Source organism: Parasteatoda tepidariorum, chromosome 4, assembly GCF_043381705.1.
Source record: "Parasteatoda tepidariorum isolate YZ-2023 chromosome 4, CAS_Ptep_4.0, whole genome shotgun sequence".
NCBI classification, from domain to species: Eukaryota; Metazoa; Arthropoda; class Arachnida; order Araneae; family Theridiidae; genus Parasteatoda; species Parasteatoda tepidariorum.
Window position 1 is genome coordinate 23043668 of NC_092207.1, and position 24531 is coordinate 23068198.

Below are 24531 nucleotides of genomic sequence, written 5' to 3' on the forward strand. Positions count from 1 at the left end.
ATTTTCTAGATGTAAAATATTTGAAACCAAAGTTAATTCTGAAAAGAATGAGTTAGTTGCAGGTTTACATCTCCACAAATATAATAAATAATCGAGTAAAAAGAAAACAGATATTTAGAAAAGTGCTAGACTTGTCAAAGCTACTTATGTGCACAGTGCGTGGAAAAAACAAACAAAAAACAGAACACCCTGAATAACTTTTGATCTATTGATCGGATTTACACGTACTAGGACTCAAACTTAATGGTTCACGGGAGTTGACCTCAATCTGCTAATTAATATGTGAAGGTAATATTTTAAGTTACAAAATGTAACAGAAAACATGCTTACTTTCTTTGAATAAACAGACATTTTTCTCAACCGATTCAGATTTTTGACCCACAAAATATAGAGGGCAGTATGTCCCAATAGTTTGATGGTCCATGTGGTCCCAATAGTTAGTGGTCAGGAAACTATCTAAATACTTCTTTTTAAGTTTATATTCTTTGTACATCTTTTAGATTAATGAGCATTTTTTCTCTCCCAGAGCTTATTGTTACAAATGGGTCTTGGGTATGCTTGCATTTGATGTTACGCGTAACATGTTTTACTTGAAAGATTAAAATGCGACTACATTTTTAAATGTTGTTAAAGACATCAAAAACCAATCATAAGCAAAATTTAGCAACAACTTCAGAAGAAGTAATTGTGATAAGTCTTTGGGATTAAGTCTTTGACCTATGTAAAAAAGGTTTAGAACAGTTAAAAAAATAGGGTAGTTAATCGGAAATAGGAAATTATAAGAGAAAGAAATGCAACTACGGTTTAGAAGAATAATTTTGAATTCTAGTAAAAAAAATCTTATTTTAACTGACACAATATAAATTTTATAAATAATTTACATTTAAAAATTTATAGTTATTTTAATTCAACTATATTCATTAATACAGCTTCATTTTTAATTATAAATCCAAAATTGAAATAGACTCAAAATATTTCCTATTAACATTACAAAATGTGATAAAAAAAAAAGAAAAGAAAGATAAATCAGAACTCATTCTAGGCAGAAAAAAGGGCAGGGCGCAAAAGTTTAAAAAAAGGGCATCATTATTCTAAAAAGGCAATAATTTCTTTCTATGGGCTTTACACGTTCAAATAAAAAGCATTGTCAATTAGTAAAAAAAATTTTTTTTTTTACTTTACTAAAAGTAGCAAAGCAATCATATTAATTACTAATTTTTATTAATAAATTAACATATATATTGAGTTAATGGGTAGTAATTTATTTAGTAGCTTAGTAATTTATTTAAAATGCATGCATATATAAATAAAATACTAAATGTATGTTTTTAAGTTTCTGTAGTTATGATTTAATAATTATGACTTAATGGTAGTGGAAGTAACTGCAAACTTTCAATGACAAGTGCAACAAGGGGTGTGATGGCTATTTTTCCTTTCCCATATAAATGTATTTCTATGTATTGACAGCAATGACAAACTAAATAAAAAGAGTTGAAAGTAACAAAAGTTTAAAAAATCCATAGTAGAGTTTGGGGGAAAAAACAAAGAAGGGTTGAGGAAAGAAAGGGCAAAAAGGTTATGGAGTCTAATATATCAGGGAACTAATTTACTTCAGGTGGAAGGGGGGCAACAGGGTGGATTCTTTTGACTAAAAGGGTAGTAGGGTGCTGCGCCCTGTTTACCCTGCCTAGAATGAGCTCTAGATAAATGATACCATGCAAAGTAAAATTCCTTGCAAATATATCTAATAAACGAGCTTCATTGTTAAATTACATTATAGATATTATAATTAAAAATTCTGAAGAATATTTTGAAGAAAAATATTGAATGTAAATAAAATCTATCGATTTAGGAGGCATAATTTATGGAACAAAATTTTGTTTTTGATTGATAAGTCAGTTCTAACCCATTGATAACTTATAAAAATGTGCTAACCTTAGTTGCAGTACACCTACTACACATGTACCTGACAAATAAATGTTACATAATTGCAAATAAAAATCAAACGGACTTCTCCAAAGTTATACTGTGATCAGTGGTAAATTTTTAACTAGTCAACATTGTTAAAAAGTTTGATAGTTTAATGTTTTAATTGAAAATAAATAACTTAAATGGATAAAGTTAAAACGAATAACAATATTCATTAAGTAAGGTTAAACATTTATTTACTTATTTTTAAAAAGGAGATTCTCAACATTCTGGAACAAAATATTTTGTTGATTACAGAAGAATTAGTTTAAATAAATACAATCATAGCAAAGGATTGTAAATAATGATACATTTTAACTAAATTATTAACAAGAACATATTAAATCTCTCTTCTTCATATTTCACAATACATTATAGAGAAAACATAAGGTAATTAGAGCTTTGTAGTAGATGGAAAACGATAGCCACGAATAAAATGGCTATTTTGGCATCCTTTAACAGTACATTTCCTCTTGCCATCCACTACGCAGAAATATCGCAGGCCACAGAATTGCAGTTTGTAAATGTTGAAAACATACAGCTACCCATTCCACTGTAGCAAATAAGAAATACTGCAATGAGGAAGACTAAACTGCAAATAGTGCACGGTTTTCGTTCCAGAAAAAACCCAGTCAAATACAAGACCATAAACATCATGTGATTTTGCAATAAAGCTGGATTCACAGGTTTTGGAATTAGAAGAACGGGAATTAACCATTGCAAACAATACATTTTCTTCTTTTTTAAATCACAAAACTCAGGACAAAAAGAAAATCAGAAGAGGTTAAGAGGAAAACGATTTTATATCAAATGACACCAATCATTTCTTCAAAAATTGACTTTAAATAATGTCAGGTGATTTATTTTAATTTATAAGTAGTTCTAGACAGACAAAAGTTCTATAATATTAAATATAAATAGTAAAAACTTTCATTCGCAGTAACAGTGCATATTTATCAAGCACTCCCAATTCCAGAAATCTAAAATAAATAATAATAAAAATAAGATAAATATTTGGAGTAACTCATTTCACTTCAGAAACCGAGGTTCAATTGTGAAACTCGATTACGCTTACTAAAGGCATATTTTTACTGAAACAAGTCTAAATTGTCTGAAAAGAACGGTTGTGCAGAGTAGCAAAGAATTTCAACCACGTGACGTGTGTAATGAAGGGCGGGACTTAATATCTGGGAGGGAAGAGTTCGTGACGTCAATTTAAACATGAATAATAATATTAAGAAGCCTTGATAGAAATTAAAATTCGGCTTTAAAATAATATACTAAGTTTTAACTAAGAGTGTTCATTTTAATTCGCATAAATCTAGATTTAAAACATATTTCATTAAAATACGTATGAAAAATAATAGTTTTCTTTTCTGTGCATTCTTTAAATACTAATCAAATTGCGACTTAATAATTTAAATCAAGTAAATAATACAACGCGTAAATAATACATACAATATAAAAAAGAATCAGTGAAATCGGCCGAATAGTTTCTGAGTCATTAAATTTTATATATCGCATATTCAGGGATAGAACAGCAGCATAATCCATTTGAAACAAAAGAAAAATAATAAATAAAAAATATTTTGGAGTAACTAAAGGCGTTTTTTGGAGCAGATTGGTGTAAATAGTCTTTAAAATTTGAGAAGCATAGTGCGCTTGTAAAATTAGATTTTTGAGCTTATTTCAGAACATAAATTAACATTTTATATCATATTTAACCCAGCTTGGGGGAAAAAAATTATTATTAAATATTAAGAAAGATGTAATAGAAACGCAACTAAGAATCACTTAAATAGACATATAACTGAAAAAATTTGCTTAATGGGTTTCCTGTGAAAATAAAATCTTTTTAGAATTTATTTCAGCATGTTTTATGTCATATTTTTAGCTACATTTGATACACAATGTAATTTAGACTATCAAACTTTGAATCTGAGTAACGACTATTTCTTAACGATTTGTTCGAAAATCACGTTTTGATACGCCTGATTCCATAGTAATTTTACGTTTTATGATTATTTTCTTCGGCTACTTCAACTCGCTTTTTATTTCGATTTATTAATAACGATATTATATTATTACAACAGGTGTATGTTGAAATTTTAGGAATTATTTTTAGACTTGTTCTATTTGCACCGATTCTATAGTAAATCCTTGCCATTTATAGACTTTTTGTCGACCCTTTCAACATGGTGTTACCAATTCCAATACTTTTCATACATATGACAGTATATATATATATATATACAGAATAACAAATCACTTCAGCAGTGCAGTAAGAACGACACTTTAAAACCCTCTTGTTACACTCAATTTACGCTTTTGTTTTCATATTTTGTAATCTGGCAATCTTTTGGCGAAAACATTATTAAATCATTCTTGAAAAATTTCCATCCATGTAAGTTGATCTGATTTCGCTACTCGCTTTATAGTCCAATTTTACTGTTTTTTCTNTTCCAGCTCTTTAGATTATTATGTGACTGTATTCAAGGAATATTTCATTCTAACGTGGTGACTTCTATTATGGTAATTTAAATCCATAAAAAGACACCACTCTTTGCAAATACATTTACATATTTCCATACAGATAAACAAGTATCATTTCATTGAAAAACATATATATATGTTTTATTTTATTAATATATTTTAAAAAATATATTTCACTTGACATCAATCTACAGACTTCTTTTTTTGCTTATATATTCATATATAGAAGTGAAGTGTATATCTGTAATATAGAATGCTTCATACGAGTCTTTCTATATTAAATGATAAGCTTAAAACAGATGTCTCTTATCAATTTTAAAATATAGAAATCGTTCTCTCACAAAGAGCCGTAAAAAGTCAAGAAGCCAGATAAAAGATTATTTCCTGCACTATAATTCGTAGATGAAGTATGCATTTAGATAGTCCCAAAAATTTTCAGAGTGGCACCATCCTTTTAGCAAATCAAAATCTCTAAATTTTATCATTTGAATGACGTTTCATTAAGATAAGAATAGTCTTGCAACCAATTCCCTTTCAGATCCCCCACTTTAAATATCAGGAGCAGTAAAAATTCGTGGCTTTTTCATATTTTCATGGCTAGATAAATCTGTGCCAAATCCCCTGCCATTGAAATCCCACCAATGTAAACCATGCAAAATTCCAACGAACACTGTTTTAAATAACTTAATATCAATTAATAAAATGCCTATTTGTGTGAATCAGCCTAAGTCTCTTCAATTATCTAGCTTTTAAAGGCATATNTATATATATATATATATAAAAAGAGAGAGAGAGAGAGAAGAAAAATTATTAATTAATTAATAAATTATTAATTAATAATTTAGCGCCTTTTAAAAATATGTGAAAAACGGAAATTTTTTTTCAAATAATTGTTAATTTTTTGGAATCATTTAAATTGTATAATTAAATATCAACCTTATTAATTATCCAGTATAATATTATTACCTTGCGCACATCCATTTTCGGGCCAATCCAAGGTCACTCTATTTAAGCTTCTGTTTTCATATTTTGTGATCTGGCAATCCTATTATGAAAATATTTTAAATCATTCTCGAAAGATTCCGGTTCACGTAAGTTCATTTCAATTCGCTCCGCGCCTTATAGAATTCCTTACATGTTTTATTCTGTATTTTCTTTACATTTTATTTTCTGTGTTTTGCTTGACATGTTTTATTTCGTTTTTATTTCTTACCTAATGTGTTCTATTTTCGTTTCAATTTTTTTTGAGTGCTGCTCACACTAATGTATTGATATATTTTGCTTTGGCTATATTGATACAATATTAGAAAGCACTCCTTTTTGCGGATATTATCATGTGAGCTGATGAAGAGGTTACATCGTTTCTTTATTCTGTTTTCCGGATTTTCAACCGTTTTTTTTTTAAGGATACATAAATTTTTTTCTTTTAAATATTTTTAAAAATAGTTTTATTTTAATAATTTTTCTTCTTCTCTTTTCATTAATCTTTATTATTTCCATTTTTTCTCAATATTTAAAGTTATTTTATGAGCTCTATATACTTGCAGCTTATGCGTTGTTAATGAAACAAATTAATTTTCGTCGTTTTTTTCTCCCCCCCCCCTATTTTTTAAATCCGTTTTGTCTTTGTTGTGCTATATGCAATTTTTTCCCCTACAAATGCTTAAATTACAAAAAAATTAATAATTTTTCTTTTTAAAACTACATTTTACTTACCGTACACTATCTCATTAATCAAGTAATGCACAATTTCGGAGGGAGTTTTGTCCCCAAAACTACGTCACTGGACAACAGTGACGTAGTGACAACTCTGTACTTTGGAACTGGCTTTATGTTATAGGATTTCAATATTTCATGGTCCCTTTTTATTAAAAGCAGATCCTTATTTAAATATGAATTTTCTTCCATTTTATCTATCAATCAATATGCACATTCAGGCTGAATATTGCTTACGGTCTTGGAGCAATAAAACTGGTTTTTGCGAACAAATTTGGCGACAAATGGGTCCAAATTTCGCATTTTTTGCTCAATAAATATTATTAGAGTTTTGGAGCAACTTGGAGAAATTTTAGGAAAAACCGGAATTTTGAACCAGATGGGAGCTGAAATTTTGGTTTAAAGCAAATTTGAGTAACCGTTTCAATCCTGTATATTTAAAAAAATTGATTTCCTTTAAATTGAATATTTTTTTTTGCCCCAAAAATATAAAATATTTACGTGCTGGTATGAATTTAAAAAAAACATGCTATACTCTAACCAATTACCAAGTTTTAACTTAATAGGTCAATTAGGAGTCGAGTAATTTTGCACTCCAGGTAAAACAATTTGAATTGAGAAAAACAGACTTAAACACAGAACTTGCAACAAAATATTTAAGTTGCAGATGATTATACTGTGAAAATGATTGCGTTGTTTTATGTTTCAGTGAGTGAGCTTCTGTAATTTTGCGAATTTTGATTGTTATCTTGTACTGTTAAATTTTTCAGAATTAAAAGGTCATAATACAGATTTTTTCATAAAAAAAAAAGAAATAATCGAGGAAATGTTTATAAAAAAATATCGAGATTTCGACTGCTCTTCTACCTAAACTACAAGAAACCAACCACACCGAAAAAATGTATGTTAATTTAGAGAAAGTACATTTTTGTGTCCGATTTCGTAACTTAAAATATCGTTTAAACAAATTTATTTGCATATAATGTCCCGAAAATTGTGGTTTCGACGTTTTAGTAAATAAAAGCATTTCTGAAACGGTTCTGTGAATCGCAAATGTTATGTTTTCATGTTTCTCAAATTATGTGTGTGTGTGTGGAGTTTGTTGGAAGATGAAAGACAGAGAGTTTTTAAAAGTATACGTGTTTTATTACAAGCATTTTTGAAAAAAAAAGAAAGAAAAAAAAAGTTTGTTAGATTGAAATTTTGACATTGCAGTCACATCTAATTTCGCTTCTTTTCTTTTTAAAAGATTACTTGTGCTTGAGAGAGAGATATATAGTTTAAAATGCATAATGAAATGAGATCAATCTTCATCGGACTCTGAACTATAGTAAGTTTCCTGCAAAAGAGGGGAGACAAATAAGATAGTAAATTGTGTGCTTATAAAATTATTTTGAATATTACTATTTCGTTACATAGAAATGACCAATGTCAATTTATGTAGACGTTTAATGTAAGAGATAAAAAAAAAGAAGAGAGAAAGTGTGGGAGGGAGAGAGTCTTTTGAGCGAAAAAATAGGCAAATATTCTGCTTCCACTAAAAAAGAATTTTTTTTTTGGATGATTTTAATTTGGGCGTTTAAAGGTAATACTTATTGAAATTTTTGTAGAAGTAGCTGNTCTCTCTAGTCAAAGGGAGGTTTGTGTTTATCGACAAACTTTGGTTAACTCCATCTTATGGTTTAATTTTTTCTTAGTCATTTATAAGGATTTTTTTTCTCAACTTGTTTTCAACCCGTTGTATGTTATTTAATTTTCTTTTCTTTCAGGATGAATTCGGTAAAACAGGTAAAAATTAAAAGAGAAGATTTGTCTTTAAAAAATTTATTGATTTGAATTTCCATGTAATTTTACATGATAATAATAGATGACGATAATCTTATAACAGCATTGGAAACGCTTTTTATCTCTCCCTAACTTTTTTAATATTTAAAATTTCGATATAAATGCTAAGATTTATATCTGGCAACATATAATCACTCACTCCCTTATTTATTTTATTATATTTATTAATTTCCTGCTACTTTTGATAAACGAACTTAATGAAGATCTTGGAAGAAAAAAATTTTTCTGCAACAATGGATATTCATTATTCGAAATAAAAAAAGAAAAGAAATCCGTGAAAAAAAAGAGCTCAAAATTGCTATAACTTTCGAACAAATTGGAACGTTTGAAAAAACTCACCTTATTTTCAGAAATTTAAACAATTCTTTTTTAGAGCGTCAAATTTCAAGTCTCATCAATCGTCAATTTTCATCAATTTTAATGCTATTTTGATTTTATAATTGCCTTTCTGAGAACTGCAGAGTTACGCGATATTTTACATGGTATCTTTTTTACTTCACGTTCAGTTAATAATTGTAATTATAAAATGTTAATTTTTTTTATTCCTTGCCCATTTTCAATAAATTTTCGTTATTTCCAAGTCTTGTTGTGTTTGTGCAACAAAACAAAATGTAACGTAAAAAAAAAGAAGAGAGAGAGAAAATTTTGCGAAAAAAGCATCTTAAAATGCAGTAAATTACGAACAAATCGGAGTTTTGAAAAAACCTCGATCCTCTCAGCACGTCGAGTTTCAATTCCATAGTTGCATCTTTGCGGCTTGTAGACCTGCATGTAATATTTTATTACAAGTTTAATTAATAATTCTCGAACTCATCTCGTTTCTATCGAATGTTATTTTTTTTAAAATTCCATTATATGTTTTGCTCCACATCTTCACAATTTCAAGTTTCGAAGTCTTTTAGTTTTTGAGCAGCAAAACATGTAAAGTTGAGCCCCCCGAAAAAAGAAAATAAAAAACAGTTTCGACGGCTCTTAAGATCTTTTAATGTAGAGAGATAATTACAGAGATACTTACTTTTTTCCTAGCAATCTAAAATTAATAAAATGAACCGAACATATATACAAACACAAATAGAAGTTTTTGGAAAAGTTATATTGCTGTCGACAATTGAAGTGAATGCCAAAGCTGCTCTTATAAATCAAAGCATTAATTAGATTATTTTTATTTTTGAAAGTAGTAAGCACGTTATGTAATCTTTTAAGAATATTGTAGGAAACAACGAAATGAATGGATGTAATTTACTTTGAGAGGAAGAGGAAATTGAATGACAGTCTTTTCTGCTACCATTCTTTTACAGTAGGCATGCAATATATTAAGGGTAGGCAATTTCAGTTTGCTCAATGGGATATTCATTTTCATTAAGTCTTCTATCATGTTTATGCTTTCTTCATATTTATTCCTATAAACTGAACAAGAAAAATAGATTATAATTGGAATGGCGTGTTTTGTGATATTATGAAGTTAGGAAAAACAAATTTGTATTAAAATATAGATTTATTTAAAAAAAGAAAAGAAAGAAGAACGCTGTATCTATACAGTTATTGGATAAACTGTGCTCAATAATAATTATTCCACGTGTCGCAATAAATCTCTGTAATGCTTCAAAATATTCTTTTTTGCCTTAAAAATAGTTTAAAAATCGTACCCTTATTTCTATTTATTTAGGATATAATAACGTTCACTTTTTTGTAGCGGACCGTCTCCCAATAACGTTTCTTGAACTTTTTTTAAAAGAAATATATTTGAAACATTGCTAAATAATTGCAAAGGCTTTTAAAGGAAAAAATTACATGGCGCCATCTATTCACCGGAGAGTTAATTAATCAATTTGAGCAGAGACGACGCACACAAAGGTAAAGTTATATACGAAAATAACGATTGTATTTTAAATTTTTTTTTTCTCATCGAAGTTCGAATCATATTTAACAAATTGTACCTACTTTTCATCAGACTTTTTTTCTATCAAAAACTTTAGATTTTAATCAATGATGGAACTTTCAACGATGGATGGCAAATGAAGTTGGTATTATTCAATGATGGATAGCATATCGATATATTTTCAATTAATTTTAGACTTATCATACTTTATTATATTATCAGACGTCAGACTTTTTTCTATTAATATTTAAGCATTGGTATACTGAAATTTTCTTATCCTTTTGTCTGACAATTGTCACGTAAATTGAGACTTTTTTCGAGGTAAAGTGTACGCACAGAAAATTTCATAGTAATAAACATATATTTTTGACAGAGTTTAATTTTGAACAGAATTTCATTTTGAACAGAATTTTTATAACGTTTAGGCAAAAATAATGAAGATATATGTCAGTAAAATGCAGCTTCACTTATCATTCACTTTTTGCGTGTTTCGTCATTTCAAAGAAGAAGTATAGTTCAACTTTTATTTTCAAGTACTATTCGACAGATTTCGTTCAAATTTTGTACTTTGTTATTTAAATTTACATAGTTTAAAATGCTGTAAAAATTTGCGTACCTTACATTTTAAATCTTTTTTGACCATTAGTTAAATAAATAAAAAGCAATAAATAACTCTAAAAAGTTACTTTTTCCATCGAACTATCTTAGAATAAACATGTTTTATAATTCTGAGCAAAAAGTTTTTGATTCATTTCATTATTTCCATAGCTATGGACGAAATAAGCAAAAAGTAAAAATTAACATTAAGGGACCAAAACTTTAGATTGATCTCTAGCCTAATCTATTAAAACTTTCCACATAGCAGCTATCTTATATATTTTGATCAGGACTAGGATTCCTGATATCACTATCAGGAATCCAAAGCCACTGATAAAAAAAACGGGAGTTTATTTAGAGAAAGCAAGTTTTTGTGTCTGATTTTGTAACTTAAAATGTGGCATGATTGATTCCTAAACGTAAAATTACGATCATTAAATTAAAAATTATTCAGGGTATTTGCTTTATGCACACACGCACAGACAGCTAAAATAAAAGCCATACCCAGCAAGTCGAAGATTAAGCGATAAGCTTTTATAATTGTTCTACGATCCGAACATTTCTCTTCCAAAATCTGTAAATACTTTTTGCACATTTCAAACTAAAAAATTGAAATAAAAATTAGTATTAATTATTAAAACAGTAATATTAAATTAGAATTAATTATATCAAAGTTGTTTACGTTTTCAGAAGTGCAAATTTTTTCGCATATTATAAAATTCACTTTCTTGAATGAAATAGGTACAGTCTGAAATACAAACATAAAACATTGATTTTATAGAGTTAAAAATATTCAAATACTTTAAAATTTTTAAATGATGACCATATTTACTTTGAAAATTTCATCAGCTTCTGAATAGTTTTCGTTTATAAAATAATAAGCCCATACAACAGACAAAGGAATGACAAAGTTGACTTCTTGATAATATAAATGGGCTAACTCTAAAGCTGGAAGAATGTTATTAGAATGTACTGTGTTAAGCAATGCAGTTTTTAAATAACACTTGTGAATGCTTTTTTTTATACTTTGAATTTTTGTATCTAGTAAATAACAAACTGGCCGAATAAGCATAAAATATGATTATGTCATATTTTTAGTTAGTATTAATGTGATTTATTAGTATTAGTTGACTGCAATTTTTTGGTGCAGCAAGTAGGATCATACATTATTTTGTTTCCTTGATAAGAAAGACATACATTTTATTCCGCACAACTTTAGTTTTCTGTACGTGTTTTGAAAAAATAATTTTAAAGCCGCCTCTTATTTTATTATTTTTTTTTTTAATCAACCGAAGTTCCATACTCTAATGCTTCTTTAGGCAAAGGGTCATTGCTGATGTTTCCTACATTGATATTTTGTTTAAGATAAAGGGCCGATATTTGTTATTCTAGCATTGCCTCCCCCCCTCTATTTATACGAGGACTGAAAAAAAAAGACTTCTGAAGGCAGTCTTCTGACGTCACAAGCCTAAAAAAGTCTTGTCAAATCTACACTATTCCTGATGTTAAGAATCCCACTTCGCAAGAATTTGCGAAAAATATCATACAAATCAAAGAGCCAATGACACTATTCCTAATGTTAAGAATCCCATTTTGCAAGAATTTGCGAAAAATATCATATGATGCAAAGAGCCAATTACAATATTCCCGATGTTAAGAATCCTACTTTGCAAGAATTTGCGAAAAATATAATATGATGCAAAGAGCCAATTACAATATTCCTGATGTTAAGAATCCTACTTTGCAGGAATTTGCGAAAAATATAATATGATGCAAAGAGCCAATTACAATATTCCTGATGTTAAGAATCTTACTTTGCAAGAATTTGCGAAAAATATCATACGATGCAAAGAGCCAACGACACTATTCCTGATGTTAAAAATCCCATTTTGCAAGAATTTGCGAAAAATATCATATGATGCAAAGAGCCAATTATTGCGCGCCTGAATTCAGGTTTGTCTCGAAGTTGTCTTCACTTGGCAATACTTTGCCTGAAAGCACACTAGGAGAATCAGTGATAAAATACAGGTCACGAGCCTGATGTCAGTCCTCATGTAAATGGCTTGTTACATCAAATTTTGTTTTAAGGTAAAAGGACACTGTTTGATATTCCTTACATAGATGTTTGTTAAGGCAAAGAATCATAACCCGGTATTCTCTAATGTGATGAATTCATAAAGGATATAAGTAACTGATAATTCAATATCTGAATGTTATCAGAATTTTATACAGACAGGATTTTTATCCCATTTCAATAATATGCCAAAATCAGTATCGCCGACATGAAATTACAATAAAATTATTACTATGTATTGCAGAGAGCTTAAAGTCTATACTCATAATCTTAACTATCATATGGCTGTAGCTATGGTTATAAGTTAGTGTATAGGTACAATAAAATGGCTATATATTACAAGATTAATATGTTTACAGAATCATCAGGTAGAAAACTGCAGATTCAACTCTTCAATCTCGAAAATATTAAGCGATATAGGAAAAAAAAGGAATTACCAAGTTGAGAAATATCAATTTAGTTTGGATTGACATTAATGCTGAGAAAGGAACGCGTAAGACTCGCAAGTTGTTGGTTTCGTAATTTCCTACGTGTTGAAATGATTTAAGGGAGAAAAGAAATACGATTTAATACAAAAGACAGTTATTCCTGATGTTTAAAATTCATTTTAGCGTCATGCGACGAAAATAAAGGTATTTTATGTGTTTTTTTTTCTTTTTCGATCATGTTGAAATGTGAACAAGTTAATTTTCTTAGCAGCAATGTCCACAAGATGACCAATCCTACTAAATCGTAGACACTCGACAAATTCGTAATTCATTTTCTTTTTTTAACATAGATCATACCTTTTCAAAGATAGAAATGCCAAAACAGAATTTTTTTTTGTTAGGTAGGGCCATAAAGGTCTAATTTTGCAGATAACAGCCTATTTAATATTTTCTTGATACAGCATAGTAACTAAAGCTGCCGACATTTCAAAATTAAAAGGTTGGATGCGGACTTCGAAAGATATTCTATATGATGAATTAGCTTTCTTAATGTTAATTCGAAACAATTAATTCTATTTTTCCCTTTAATTTATTTTTAAAATGTTGCTAGAAGGATAGAAACAAAACAGTTGTTAATTGATATCATTAACTTTTGTTTTACTGAGGAAGAGGTCAATGAAAAAGAACGAAGAAAAAGCAACGTCATACAATTCGGATATATTTAAAAGCTTATGAAAGTGCTATGGTTAACATTAAACTAGAATTTCTTAAGCAATTTTTCCTCAAATAGATTCCATCGAACGCTTTTTCAATAAAAAAGTGTGTAAGAAAAGAATTAAAGTCATAACTGAGTTTTGGATTTCCTTATTAAAGTCCAAACAATAACTATGTTCTTCGTGTTAAAATTATATTTTAATTTTATTAAGATTAAAAGTGATGGGCGAAACATAAAATTTTATAAACAAATACTATTAGTTATTATAAATACTATAAATAAGCCTCTACGAAAAAACATATTTTTCATACCTTCTATAGTTAATTCTGGTTCGTTCAATAATTGTAAGAAACTTTTAACAGAAAATAACGTATTTTTTATAGAAACACGCCTCTGAAGCTCTCGAAGATAGTGTTTTCGACAATTCCTGAATGAAAGAATGAGAAAGATATGATATTATTATTGTCAGTATTGCTCGTGAAAAGCATATACTGTAAGTCTTATTTTTTGTACATTAACAAAAATAAATAAATAAATGTTTGTCTTTAAATTTTTAATTTATTGTTCACAATTGTTCTAGAACGATTTCAAAGCATAATATCGAAAAAAGGTTTAACACCATCTTTAAATTTGATATTGTTGTTGTACTTCATTTACGTCGCACTAGAGCTGCACAATGGGCTATTGGCGACGGTCTGGGAAACATCCCTGAGGATGATCCGAAGACATGCCATCACAAATTTGATCGTTTGCAGAGGGGATGGAGAGCCAGATCACTTGCACTCGAAGTCGAGCACTTTACGGCAGAACAGTTTATCGAGGACCAATACCGCACACCACCGGTCCCTACGCAGACTGATCCAAGTAATCACCCACCCGCACACTGACCGCAGCCATTGATGCTTGACTTCGGTGATCTGCTCGGAACCGTGTCTTAACGATCAGTCCATTGTGGGACCCTTTAAATTTGAACAACGTATCCAAATCAGGTGCTAAAGGTTCATATTATTTAGCAATTAGAAATAAAAAGGCGACCTTATACTAAGATGATAATAAATTTACACAACTATTTTACAGCTGATGAAGCATTGATAGATGAAGGGTTCATAATAATTGTAATGTTCTAATCTTGGCCGGGACAGCCTGGTTGGTAGGGCACTGGGCTCATGTCCAAGAGGACGTGGGTTCGATCCTCGTGGACCGAAGACTCACCGTGTTGTAAACGGTGACTGATGCATGTTAAATCTGTCGAGTCTCCAAGTCCCTCATGTTCCCATAACAAATCATACCTCTGGGAGTACTGATCCAGGAGTTTCCTTGTCTTCTGGACTGGTTCAAAATTACAAGGTTACGGAGTTGAACATTAGTAGTCTTAAATCCAAAATTGGGTCAGCTGTTCAACGACGGTTATAAAATAAAATATAATGCTCTTATCTTAATTTTAAAAAGAGTGTTGAAGAACTTTCCCCAATTCAATAAATGCTTCACTGTAAGTTAATCTATTACATATTTTGCCGGACTTTTTTATTTGGTAATGACATTTCAATTCTTATGGGTTACGGCAATTTTATTTTATTTCTTTTATTTTAATGCTAGAATAAATGTTTTGACTGTAGCAAATTACAGTTTGCAATTTACATTTATTTCTATTTTTGCTAATTTTATTCTAATTTAGGAATTTTCTACTTCATTAACTTTTAAAATTTTTTTTTATATTTTTCTCAAATTTACTTAAAGTTGCGTAATTTACGTTTTAACATATAAAAGTTGATTTATTTTCATAAAATTAGAAAGTTTTGTACAATACTATGCTCTTATGAAAACATTTTAAATTTTATTTCATCACCGTTTTAGTAATAATAAAAATGATTCATAAATGATCTATCTATTCAAATCTAGTAATATCCAGTATACATTATTTATGCCTATTAGTAATTACTCAGCATGTTCAACTAACATTTAGTTCATATGCTTATCATAGTCTGTCTAGGGAAGATTTATTTTGAATTGTAGAAAAAAAAACTTTCCTTAAAGCAAGAAAAAAAGATTGTACTGTCATTATAGTATGTAAGAATAAATATAGAGCTTAATCATTTTTATAAACTAACAAACAAACTTCCCGGAAAACGAATTCAAAATAATTATATTAATATTCAAGAAAAAATTGTTCTTTTTTATCTAAATAAACATTGCGCAAAAATTATTAAATGAACTAATTAATTGATTGATTAATTAAATGATCAGTTGATTGATTGAATCTAAATTGATAATCCTGATTTTTGTTAGTTTGTGACTGAAAATGAAGCATACCTTTGTTGATGATTTTCTACGGCAGCGGCTAATGCTGCCCCCATGTCACAATTTGTACTGTCACAAAAAATAAATTCTACCTGAAATGGAAGATTCGGAATAAAATCCCGTGAAATTTTGAAAAATAACAACCAAAAATAATATGCTTCATTATATAATAATAAAATGATAAATGAATAAACTGTAATACTTCTTTTTCTGGCGAGAGAGTTGCTAGGGATTTTTCTATCTTCTCTCTATATTCCAAACATTCTTTGATGAAAAAACTGTGAATAAGCACAACCACACACTTCTTATTAATTTTTTCCAAAAGGGAGCTCAAAACTGTAACATATAGAATAGAAGAGGATAATTATTAGTTATTAAAATAATAACTCGTAATTGTTTTGAAAGATATAAAAGCGATGTGTATAAACAACTCGCTTTCGATAACTCATTAAGTGATTTTTGAAGAAAAAAATAATAATTTTAAGTTTGTTTTAAAATTCAAAGATAAATTATCTTCAAAAATATTGTATTGAATAATTATTCCAACTAAATGGTTATATATGATAGGCATAATGAAATATAAACATAATATTTATGACAGGCATTTTTAATGATCTCAACACATTGAACATATATTCCATACTTAATTTTCAGATATTTCCTTTATACATATATCGTTACACATACAGAAAACGGATTCGAACATTCATGTGGATTGAGAAGTTGAAAATGTCTTAGATAAAATACTTAAGGAAAACATGCACTTACAAATCGAAGTTAACAATGCTCCACGAGTGAGAATTGTATCAATAACAATAGAGATTGTCAGTGCATCATCATATTTTGGATGACCAGACTCAACAGGTATAGATTCCAGTTTAGTATTTATGTCATTGGAGCTACATTAAACAAAACGGAATTAGAATTAAATATAATAGTATTATAATAGACATGGTGAGTAGCGCTTTTAAAAAGTGCTTAAAGGTACTTATTTTCGATTTTCGTTTTTTAAAAGCCCTTAAAGGTGCTTTTTTCATTGAGTGTTTTTAATAAATGCTTAATTTTCCCTTTTCGAAATAAGAATTTTTTCTTTTTTATGTCGATTTTACTTTTCACGTTGTTTTATACAACGTTTTAACAATTCATTCGACCACAATCCATTTTGACTTACATTCGGTCTGTAGCGTTTAAAAGCGACAATCATTTTACATATTTGATAAAATACTTCGAATACCGCAGGTGCGTCTACTGAGATGGGTTCGATGAGATTCTTGCGCTCTCATGTGCGACTCTGCTGCATTTTGCAGATATTCTCAATTTCAGGCTTCATTTCTCACCCTCTGATATCGAACAGAAAAATCCCTTCATCATTTTATAATGGCTAATATAACCAAGGAAAAAGTTCTCTGTCAGAATCTAGTTATTTTACATCTGAAGTCTTTGAAAATTATTTCGCAGTTTGCTAATGCATATAGTGCTTAAAAATAGTTTTTGAGTGTTTAAAAAGTACTTAAAAGGTGCTTATTTCTTGTTGAAAGATTTGGCTACGCACCCTGATAGAGACCGTAAATTTCAATAGGATGACATCACGAATTGTTACTTGTTTTTTGTCGCTTTGTGTTGTGGAGTGTTGAACGTGTTAATATCAATTCAACATTCATATTTACAAATAAATACGCAATTATTATAAGCAGATAAGCATATTATTACGCAATTTATAATGTATAATTGATTAAAAATGCAATCATTATGATGAATAATGTAATATGATGTAATCTTATGGCAATAGGGACAGTCAACTTCAATATATGACATTGGAGAACGTTAGTGCCCTTTAACGTGATCGAAAGCCAAATCATAAAAGAGCGTAATCCCGTTCAGCGTATATAAAAATAGATTTAATCCATAATTTACGAATATTTAAATATTTTCTTAGGTAACTTTACCGTCCATTATGGTAATGGTTAGTCGAAAATTCCTTTTTTTGAAATTTATAACCTCTATAACGACACATTTAGTAAAAGTACATTTAACGGAGTGTAGTTTTCGTGCTACGTTCTGAAGAATCACGATAAAATAACCAGATTGTCTTCAGAGTTTACTTTTCCTTTTACCGTTAATTTGGAAATTTTAAGAGTTTTTGATGTCTATGCATCTAATCAAATAGAATGGGAATAGAGTTTTCAATCTGTTTACCCTGCTATGGCTTATTTAAAATGGCGATTTATCGAAATGATTGATTGGAGTTAGATAACGGTTAAATGTTTATTTTTCCTAATATATTTTTTAATTTTATGACTGAGAGAAAAGGGTCATAATTGATGCTTTCAAATGTTTAATTACAGAGTTTTATATTGAACTCTGATAGATTATGCCGTGGTGTCTCTTTTTACGTATTTTTTATGGTGAGAGTAATTTATTTATTCGCATACACATGCAGTTTTGTTTGAAAATACAAGGAAATTTGAATTTGAAGAACAGCTAGCACAAGTTTGAGAAATATAGCACGAAAATTCTTGCTTATGGTGGGAGCTGCATGCTTCAGAATGTTTACCAGAATAGCGATACCGCATGGCGAGAAAGACACTTATGGATTTATTGCAAGTTAAAAAACATTAATGGTGCCCCCATGACCGACGGGTATTACCTTACTGTTTAATTAACATTAATTCCCGCAGTAATTTTTTTAACGACTAAATTATATTTTGAATTACTCTTAAATACGAAAGTAATAGCATAATAAGCTGGTTTTTGCGTTGTTTTAAAGTTAGTTAAAATTATAACATCAAATTATAGAGAACTGTAAAATTTATGGTTTTTAAATGATTAAAGAATAATTTACCTAACACCGTCAGTATTGTTTCTTTTTCTCATCATTATTTAAAAACTAAAGAGAAATAAGAAGATTGAGGCAATACTATAATAAGCTATACTTTTCCCAAAGTGACATTTATTTTAAACTGCTTTTTAGTATTGTTTCTAGATAGGTACAAAAGTTAAAAACACGATAAATTAAATCGTGGAATTCATTCCACCAAAACTAGCATTTGAAATGCAACTCATTATAATATTGCTTCATGTTTTTCAAATAAAGAATGTATTGCTACAAGTAATACATTCGTATTTTTAAGAAATCATTAATTAACCATATTTAATGTAACTAATTAATTTTTTTAAGGCTTACATTACCTAAATTATAAACGATTTGGATTTTATGAAATCAATTCAATTTAATAAAACGTTTTGTTTTTACCTCAGAAAACGTTGAATCGTTTCAAAGGGAAGACTCACTTCTTCCGACAAATTCTGCAAGTTACATTGTTTGCACACTAATTTCAGATGATGTAGTTCTAAAATGGTGACTCTTATTTGTTCAAGCAATCCAAAATCACCGATTAAAGTTTCAAAGCTACAAAATAAAAATTTTCTTATCATTTATAAATTCTTGAAATTTAGTTGTATCAGAAGAATATAATTATTTTTCTACCTACAGAGAGCAATTAGACGATGTGGAAACCATCCGATCAAACTCTGTTGCCAACGAATCTAAGTTTTCGTCAAAAGACAAGTCTTGTAAGCCGACATCGATTGCCATCTAAATTATCAAAACATTAAATAAAATTTCTTTTTAGAATGAATTAATTTTTCTTCAGATTTCAATGTTTAAAGCGTAATTACTATTTCATTAATTAAATTAATCTAATTCTTTCCCTTTAATTATATTATTATTAATATGCTATTTATTCATAATAATATATGTTATTATATAACTTCCATCTAATCAAATGCTTCTTACTTCGTGTAGATCTGAGAAAAGTGGTGTCCATTTGGAAATTTTCTCAGTTTCCTCAAAATATACTGCTCCGAAATTACAACCTAAATCCCAAATAGAAGTAAAATTGAGAAATCTAACTTCAATTGAAATAGTTTAATTAATTTCTTAAAATGTGATTTCTGAATCATTAACATAAAACTACATTTTATTCATAATTGTTTGTTTTATATTGTTGTTTATGATAGTTGAAAGTATTAAAGAATGATAACATTAATACCTAAGAGTAATAAATGAATATAAATGCATGAATGAGTAATTGATGCATATTTTTAAAAATGCCTTAGTTTTTGCATACATTACTTCTGTAGCTCCGTTAATATTTAATTTGGAATGATACATAAAAAATATAATATACTAAAAACAATGTAGTAAAAAATGTAATACATATTAAAAATGTTGATATTAATGTATAAAGAGATGAATAATTGGTCAATAGTAGGCAGTCTATTGGGATTGGGATGTGTTCTTTAGTGTTAGAGAATAAGCCCTACGTTTATTAAAGAAGGGGATGTGTTTAGTTAGTTATATTACATTTGTAAAAAAAATAGAGCCAAATAATTACAATATCCAAAAAAATTCAATCGCAATTCCTTAATTCTAGAGCTTATACCATTTTTCAATTGAAGATTTTGGGAATAAAATTTGGAGTATTCAAACAATACCGGGAGTGTTTTTCTCTAGTATAAACTTTTGAACTGCGTTGACATTTCTTAATATTATTAGATAATAGCGTAATAGTATAACGGAAATAATATCATGATGATATGTCATTTAAAATATCAAGCAATGTTACCATGACATGAACAATAATGATCTAATACATCATTTAAGAAAAACTATTTAGTTCATTTTTGTCGAATAAAAAATTTTGCTCATTCTCTAGGCAACATATCAATGTATATGTATTTTTTATTAATGAGGTTACACATGAATATTTAATGAGTTATGGAGCATATATAAAATAACTTAAATAGAGTATAATTTGAGCAAATACAAAGTAACTTTTTATTATTGACTATTCAATTTTATTAATTTACCTAAATTGAAAGCAATATCACAGTTGGAGTTTAGATATGATCCTAACATAAGTAAGCTGGTATTACTCTGTAATACAGCAGAAATATCAAATGCTATTTCCTGCAAGAAATTCAAATAAAACAGAACAATAGAAAATAGTTAGAAATATATGCATTCTGTTTCAAAACAAACAAAAAAAATTTTTAAAGAATAAAGACAAAGAGCAAAAGCCTACCTTTTTGTCTTTCGAAGTTTGGAATTCGTTATTGAATGTTAAAGAAAATCCGTATTCAGCAGCAGCATTGAACTCTTTTTCGATATAACCAAAAACCTAAAAACGAACTATGATATTAGATTGATTCAGTGGCGTACGCAAGGGAGGGGTTTAAACACCCCCCTTGAGCTCAAACAAAATGGCAAAAATAAAAATTTTAGTAGAAATTATGCGAGCTATTATTTTTTAAGACTATATATTTTTTTTAGCCTTATGCCTGCTTTTTTTTCCTCACGGTATTTCTCAGAATACTGAAAAAGCATTTACTATAAGGGTTGTACTTTTGAAACCAAATTCACGTGATACTGTTATGGACTGGTTCCTTTCTGTCCTGCCAGTATAGTTTTCGAGACTGGCTGTCATTCGCGAGGTCTTTAAGCGATGATTCTGGAATCCTAGACGTTCTGTCGTCTTTGAGACAATTCGAGAATTTTGGAGACGCGGTGAAAAATTATATAAAAGGGGGAACGGAGTACAGTGGAATTAGTTAGTCAGACTAAGAGTTATCTCTGCCGCTTGTCTTTCGGAGCTTGTCGCTAAATCTGTTTTGTTTTGTCTTAACAAAAAGTTCATTCAATCGCCGAACCCGTCGTCGCCAGTATTTCGACTAGTGAAGAAATCAGTAACAATACCATAGATACTGTGCTCGTTGAAGTTATTCATTCCAGCTCGAAACTTTGAGATCGTAGCATAGCGGATATTTCTGTGCCAATATATACATATATTTGCTGTTCTTGGATCTTTAGGATTTAACAATTTTTAACGCAAGAATTTAGCAATTTTTAATTATTTTGAGAAAAAATCACGATCTGAAATTAGTGAGGTGACAGCATCTAGTACCAATGTAAGTTTTTCTGTTGTACAGAAATGTGATACTTCCGTTGAAGAAAACGTTTCTAGCATAACAAAATCTGATGAATGTGAAAGTGGCCCTCAAAGTGTTACTTTCCACCCATATGACATTAAACTTTTTTCAGAAAATATTACATTATGTTCTTAAACTTAAAAAATCAAATCAAAATTTAACTAAACAATGTTGTCTAAATGAAAAGTCAAAATTGTCTAGCTGTCTAAATTAGGGAAATAATAGTGATTTTTAACAGATTCGAATTTCTTTTAGTAGTTTCAGAAAATTATGAACACCCCCCTTGAAAAAATTCTGCGTACGCCACTGGATTGATTCATGAAACTTAAATTATATATGTATAGAAACATTCAGAACAGACGTAAACATTAAAAATAATAAAAAAATATTAAAAAAAAAGTTAAAGATTTTAAAAAACACAAAAAGAAAAGTTATATCGTTATACCTTTGTTAGTGTCTGAATTTCTCCTTCGTATAATTTTAGAAGATGACCAACAACTCCTTGCAAAGCAAATGACTGTGGCACAGCTAGAGGAATGTGACCTTCTAACTTTTCCATCATTGTTCCAGTCAAATACGTTAAATTCTAAGTTAATGAAAATGTACATATCAGTTTTACAGCAGGTACAGATAATAACAATTAATCATGTTAGAGTTGATATATATTTTCGTATATTATTTTTTTCATTGTTGATTAGGCGCAGTCCTATAAACGTTACTGAGAAAGTATAAAGTGTAGACATTCTGTAGAATACTCGGGCAAAGTATAAAATGCCTGGCCTTTTTAGTCCAAGAAAGAAATATTTAATCTGTTAAACATTTCATTTTTTCTCTTTAGTTGGCTTTACATATCCGTTCAAAACATTTTATATAATGCCAAATTTGTAGTTACCAGTAATGCACAAAGTCAGAAAAAAAAATTTTGTTAAAAAATGCTCATTCTCGGGAATAAGGCGTTCTTGTTAGAGATCTAACAAAAACAGAGCTTGAAAAATTATTCCATCTTTATAATTTAATAAATGCCTGGTGACTGACAGTCCGATTTTATGCTTGGTCAGTTTATCTCTTAACGTTGCGTAGAATGCCTTATCGGCATTTGAAATATTAACGATTTCATACTTAGACGTGCAATTTAAGGTATATGTATGTATAAATTGCATGCGTATTCTATAAAATGTCTGAATTCTATGCCGGCAATATAAACACATAATGGAAAATAATAAATATTTAATTATATTTGTTCTGGCTATAGTCTTTTTGATGAGTTAAATGTTACTTGAAAATTAATTACAATTTTTTTTCTTCAGTTTTCGGGCAGAAAAAAATAACACATGAATATTAATGGCAAAGTAATGTCATTATTTATTTTTTTGAGTTTCTTAAAAGCTGATTAAATGTAAAGAATTACGGATCAAATTACGGTATGAAGTACCAGCATTTAGGGTTCATCATCCGCAAAATCTATTCTACCATAAAATCTATTTTACCATAATATATTAAACCGTAAATTTTACAATAATATTTATTTAACTAGTGTGATTCTGTGATTTTGCAGTAATTATTATTGTAAAAATTACAGTATATTAGGTTCTTTTTTTCCGTGAAGGTTCCGGTAACAATGGATTTTTAAGGGAAAAAAATTACGGGCACCCTACGAACCGGTATTTATTATCGTAATTTGATTCAATAACTCGCAAAGTTATTGAATTACAAATGTTCTTTACAGATAACTTTATTTTAATATTCTTTTTAAAATTAAACAGGCAACAAAATGCGGAAATTTTGTATTCATAGTATAAAATTGAAGCATCATTAAATTACAATTAAACACAGTTTCAAAAATTAATAACTTTCAATGATTTTTTTAACTGGGAGCTACGGCACCCGGAGATACGGTACATATTCGTTCGCATGATTTTAAATATAATAAATCCTTCTTTCAATGATTTTTCGCAAAGAAAATTGCACATAGAGAACTTTGAGCAAGTATCGTTAGCAAGTATCTTTGAGCAAGTATCAGAAAAGGTATCGTTATTCAAAACAAATTACATTTGGAAACAAATAAATTAGAATAGTAACATTACCGACAAAATTGTTAATTATGTTAAGTTAAACTTACTTCACTCAAAAAGGTGGTTTGCTTTGTCTTAACTATGAACGGAAGTGCAAATGTATTCAAGAAGTCTGTAAATAGTTTAACGTCAGGAAATATCTCTTCATAAGGTATGTTATACTCCTAGAAAATACGTTTACAAGTCTAGTGTACTTTAAAAAATTAATGAAATAAATTTTATTGGATTATAAACTATTAATAATGCCAGAAAAATTGCGAATTCAAATTATTAAACTTAAACATAGTTTTAATCATTACGATGAAGTTTGGATTTAAAATATCCTTCTAGTGATTGAAATTAATTTGCGTTCATTCAATTTGCAAGCATTCGAATAGCTCGCAGCTGAAATCTTTCAGGTGAGATATTTTTTCACCTTACTTTGAATTTTTTTTTTTACCTGTTTCTTTTTTTTT

The 24531-nt window shown here is 28.9% G+C and overlaps 1 protein-coding gene across 1 annotated transcript in view; it reads right to left on the reverse strand.

Annotated features, from left to right (window-relative positions):
- Positions 1-2148: 2148 nt before the first annotated feature.
- The window catches only part of LOC107438252 (putative leucine-rich repeat-containing protein DDB_G0290503), a 62882-nt gene continuing 40499 nt past the window's right edge, over positions 2149-24531 (reverse strand). The window contains exons 22-37 of the mRNA XM_043046156.2: positions 24124-24240; positions 22450-22590; positions 21101-21196; positions 20886-20985; positions 19810-19889; positions 19505-19608; positions 19267-19422; positions 16782-16912; positions 16216-16349; positions 16026-16105; positions 14027-14142; positions 11331-11446; positions 11181-11246; positions 11003-11099; positions 9266-9429; positions 2149-2948 (exon numbers count right to left, since the gene is read on the reverse strand). Of these exons, the coding sequence (XP_042902090.2) occupies positions 2925-2948; positions 9266-9429; positions 11003-11099; positions 11181-11246; positions 11331-11446; positions 14027-14142; positions 16026-16105; positions 16216-16349; positions 16782-16912; positions 19267-19422; positions 19505-19608; positions 19810-19889; positions 20886-20985; positions 21101-21196; positions 22450-22590; positions 24124-24240 (1722 nt within the window). The 3' untranslated portion in view covers positions 2149-2924. The remainder of the gene's footprint in view (positions 2949-9265; positions 9430-11002; positions 11100-11180; positions 11247-11330; positions 11447-14026; positions 14143-16025; positions 16106-16215; positions 16350-16781; positions 16913-19266; positions 19423-19504; positions 19609-19809; positions 19890-20885; positions 20986-21100; positions 21197-22449; positions 22591-24123; positions 24241-24531) is intronic.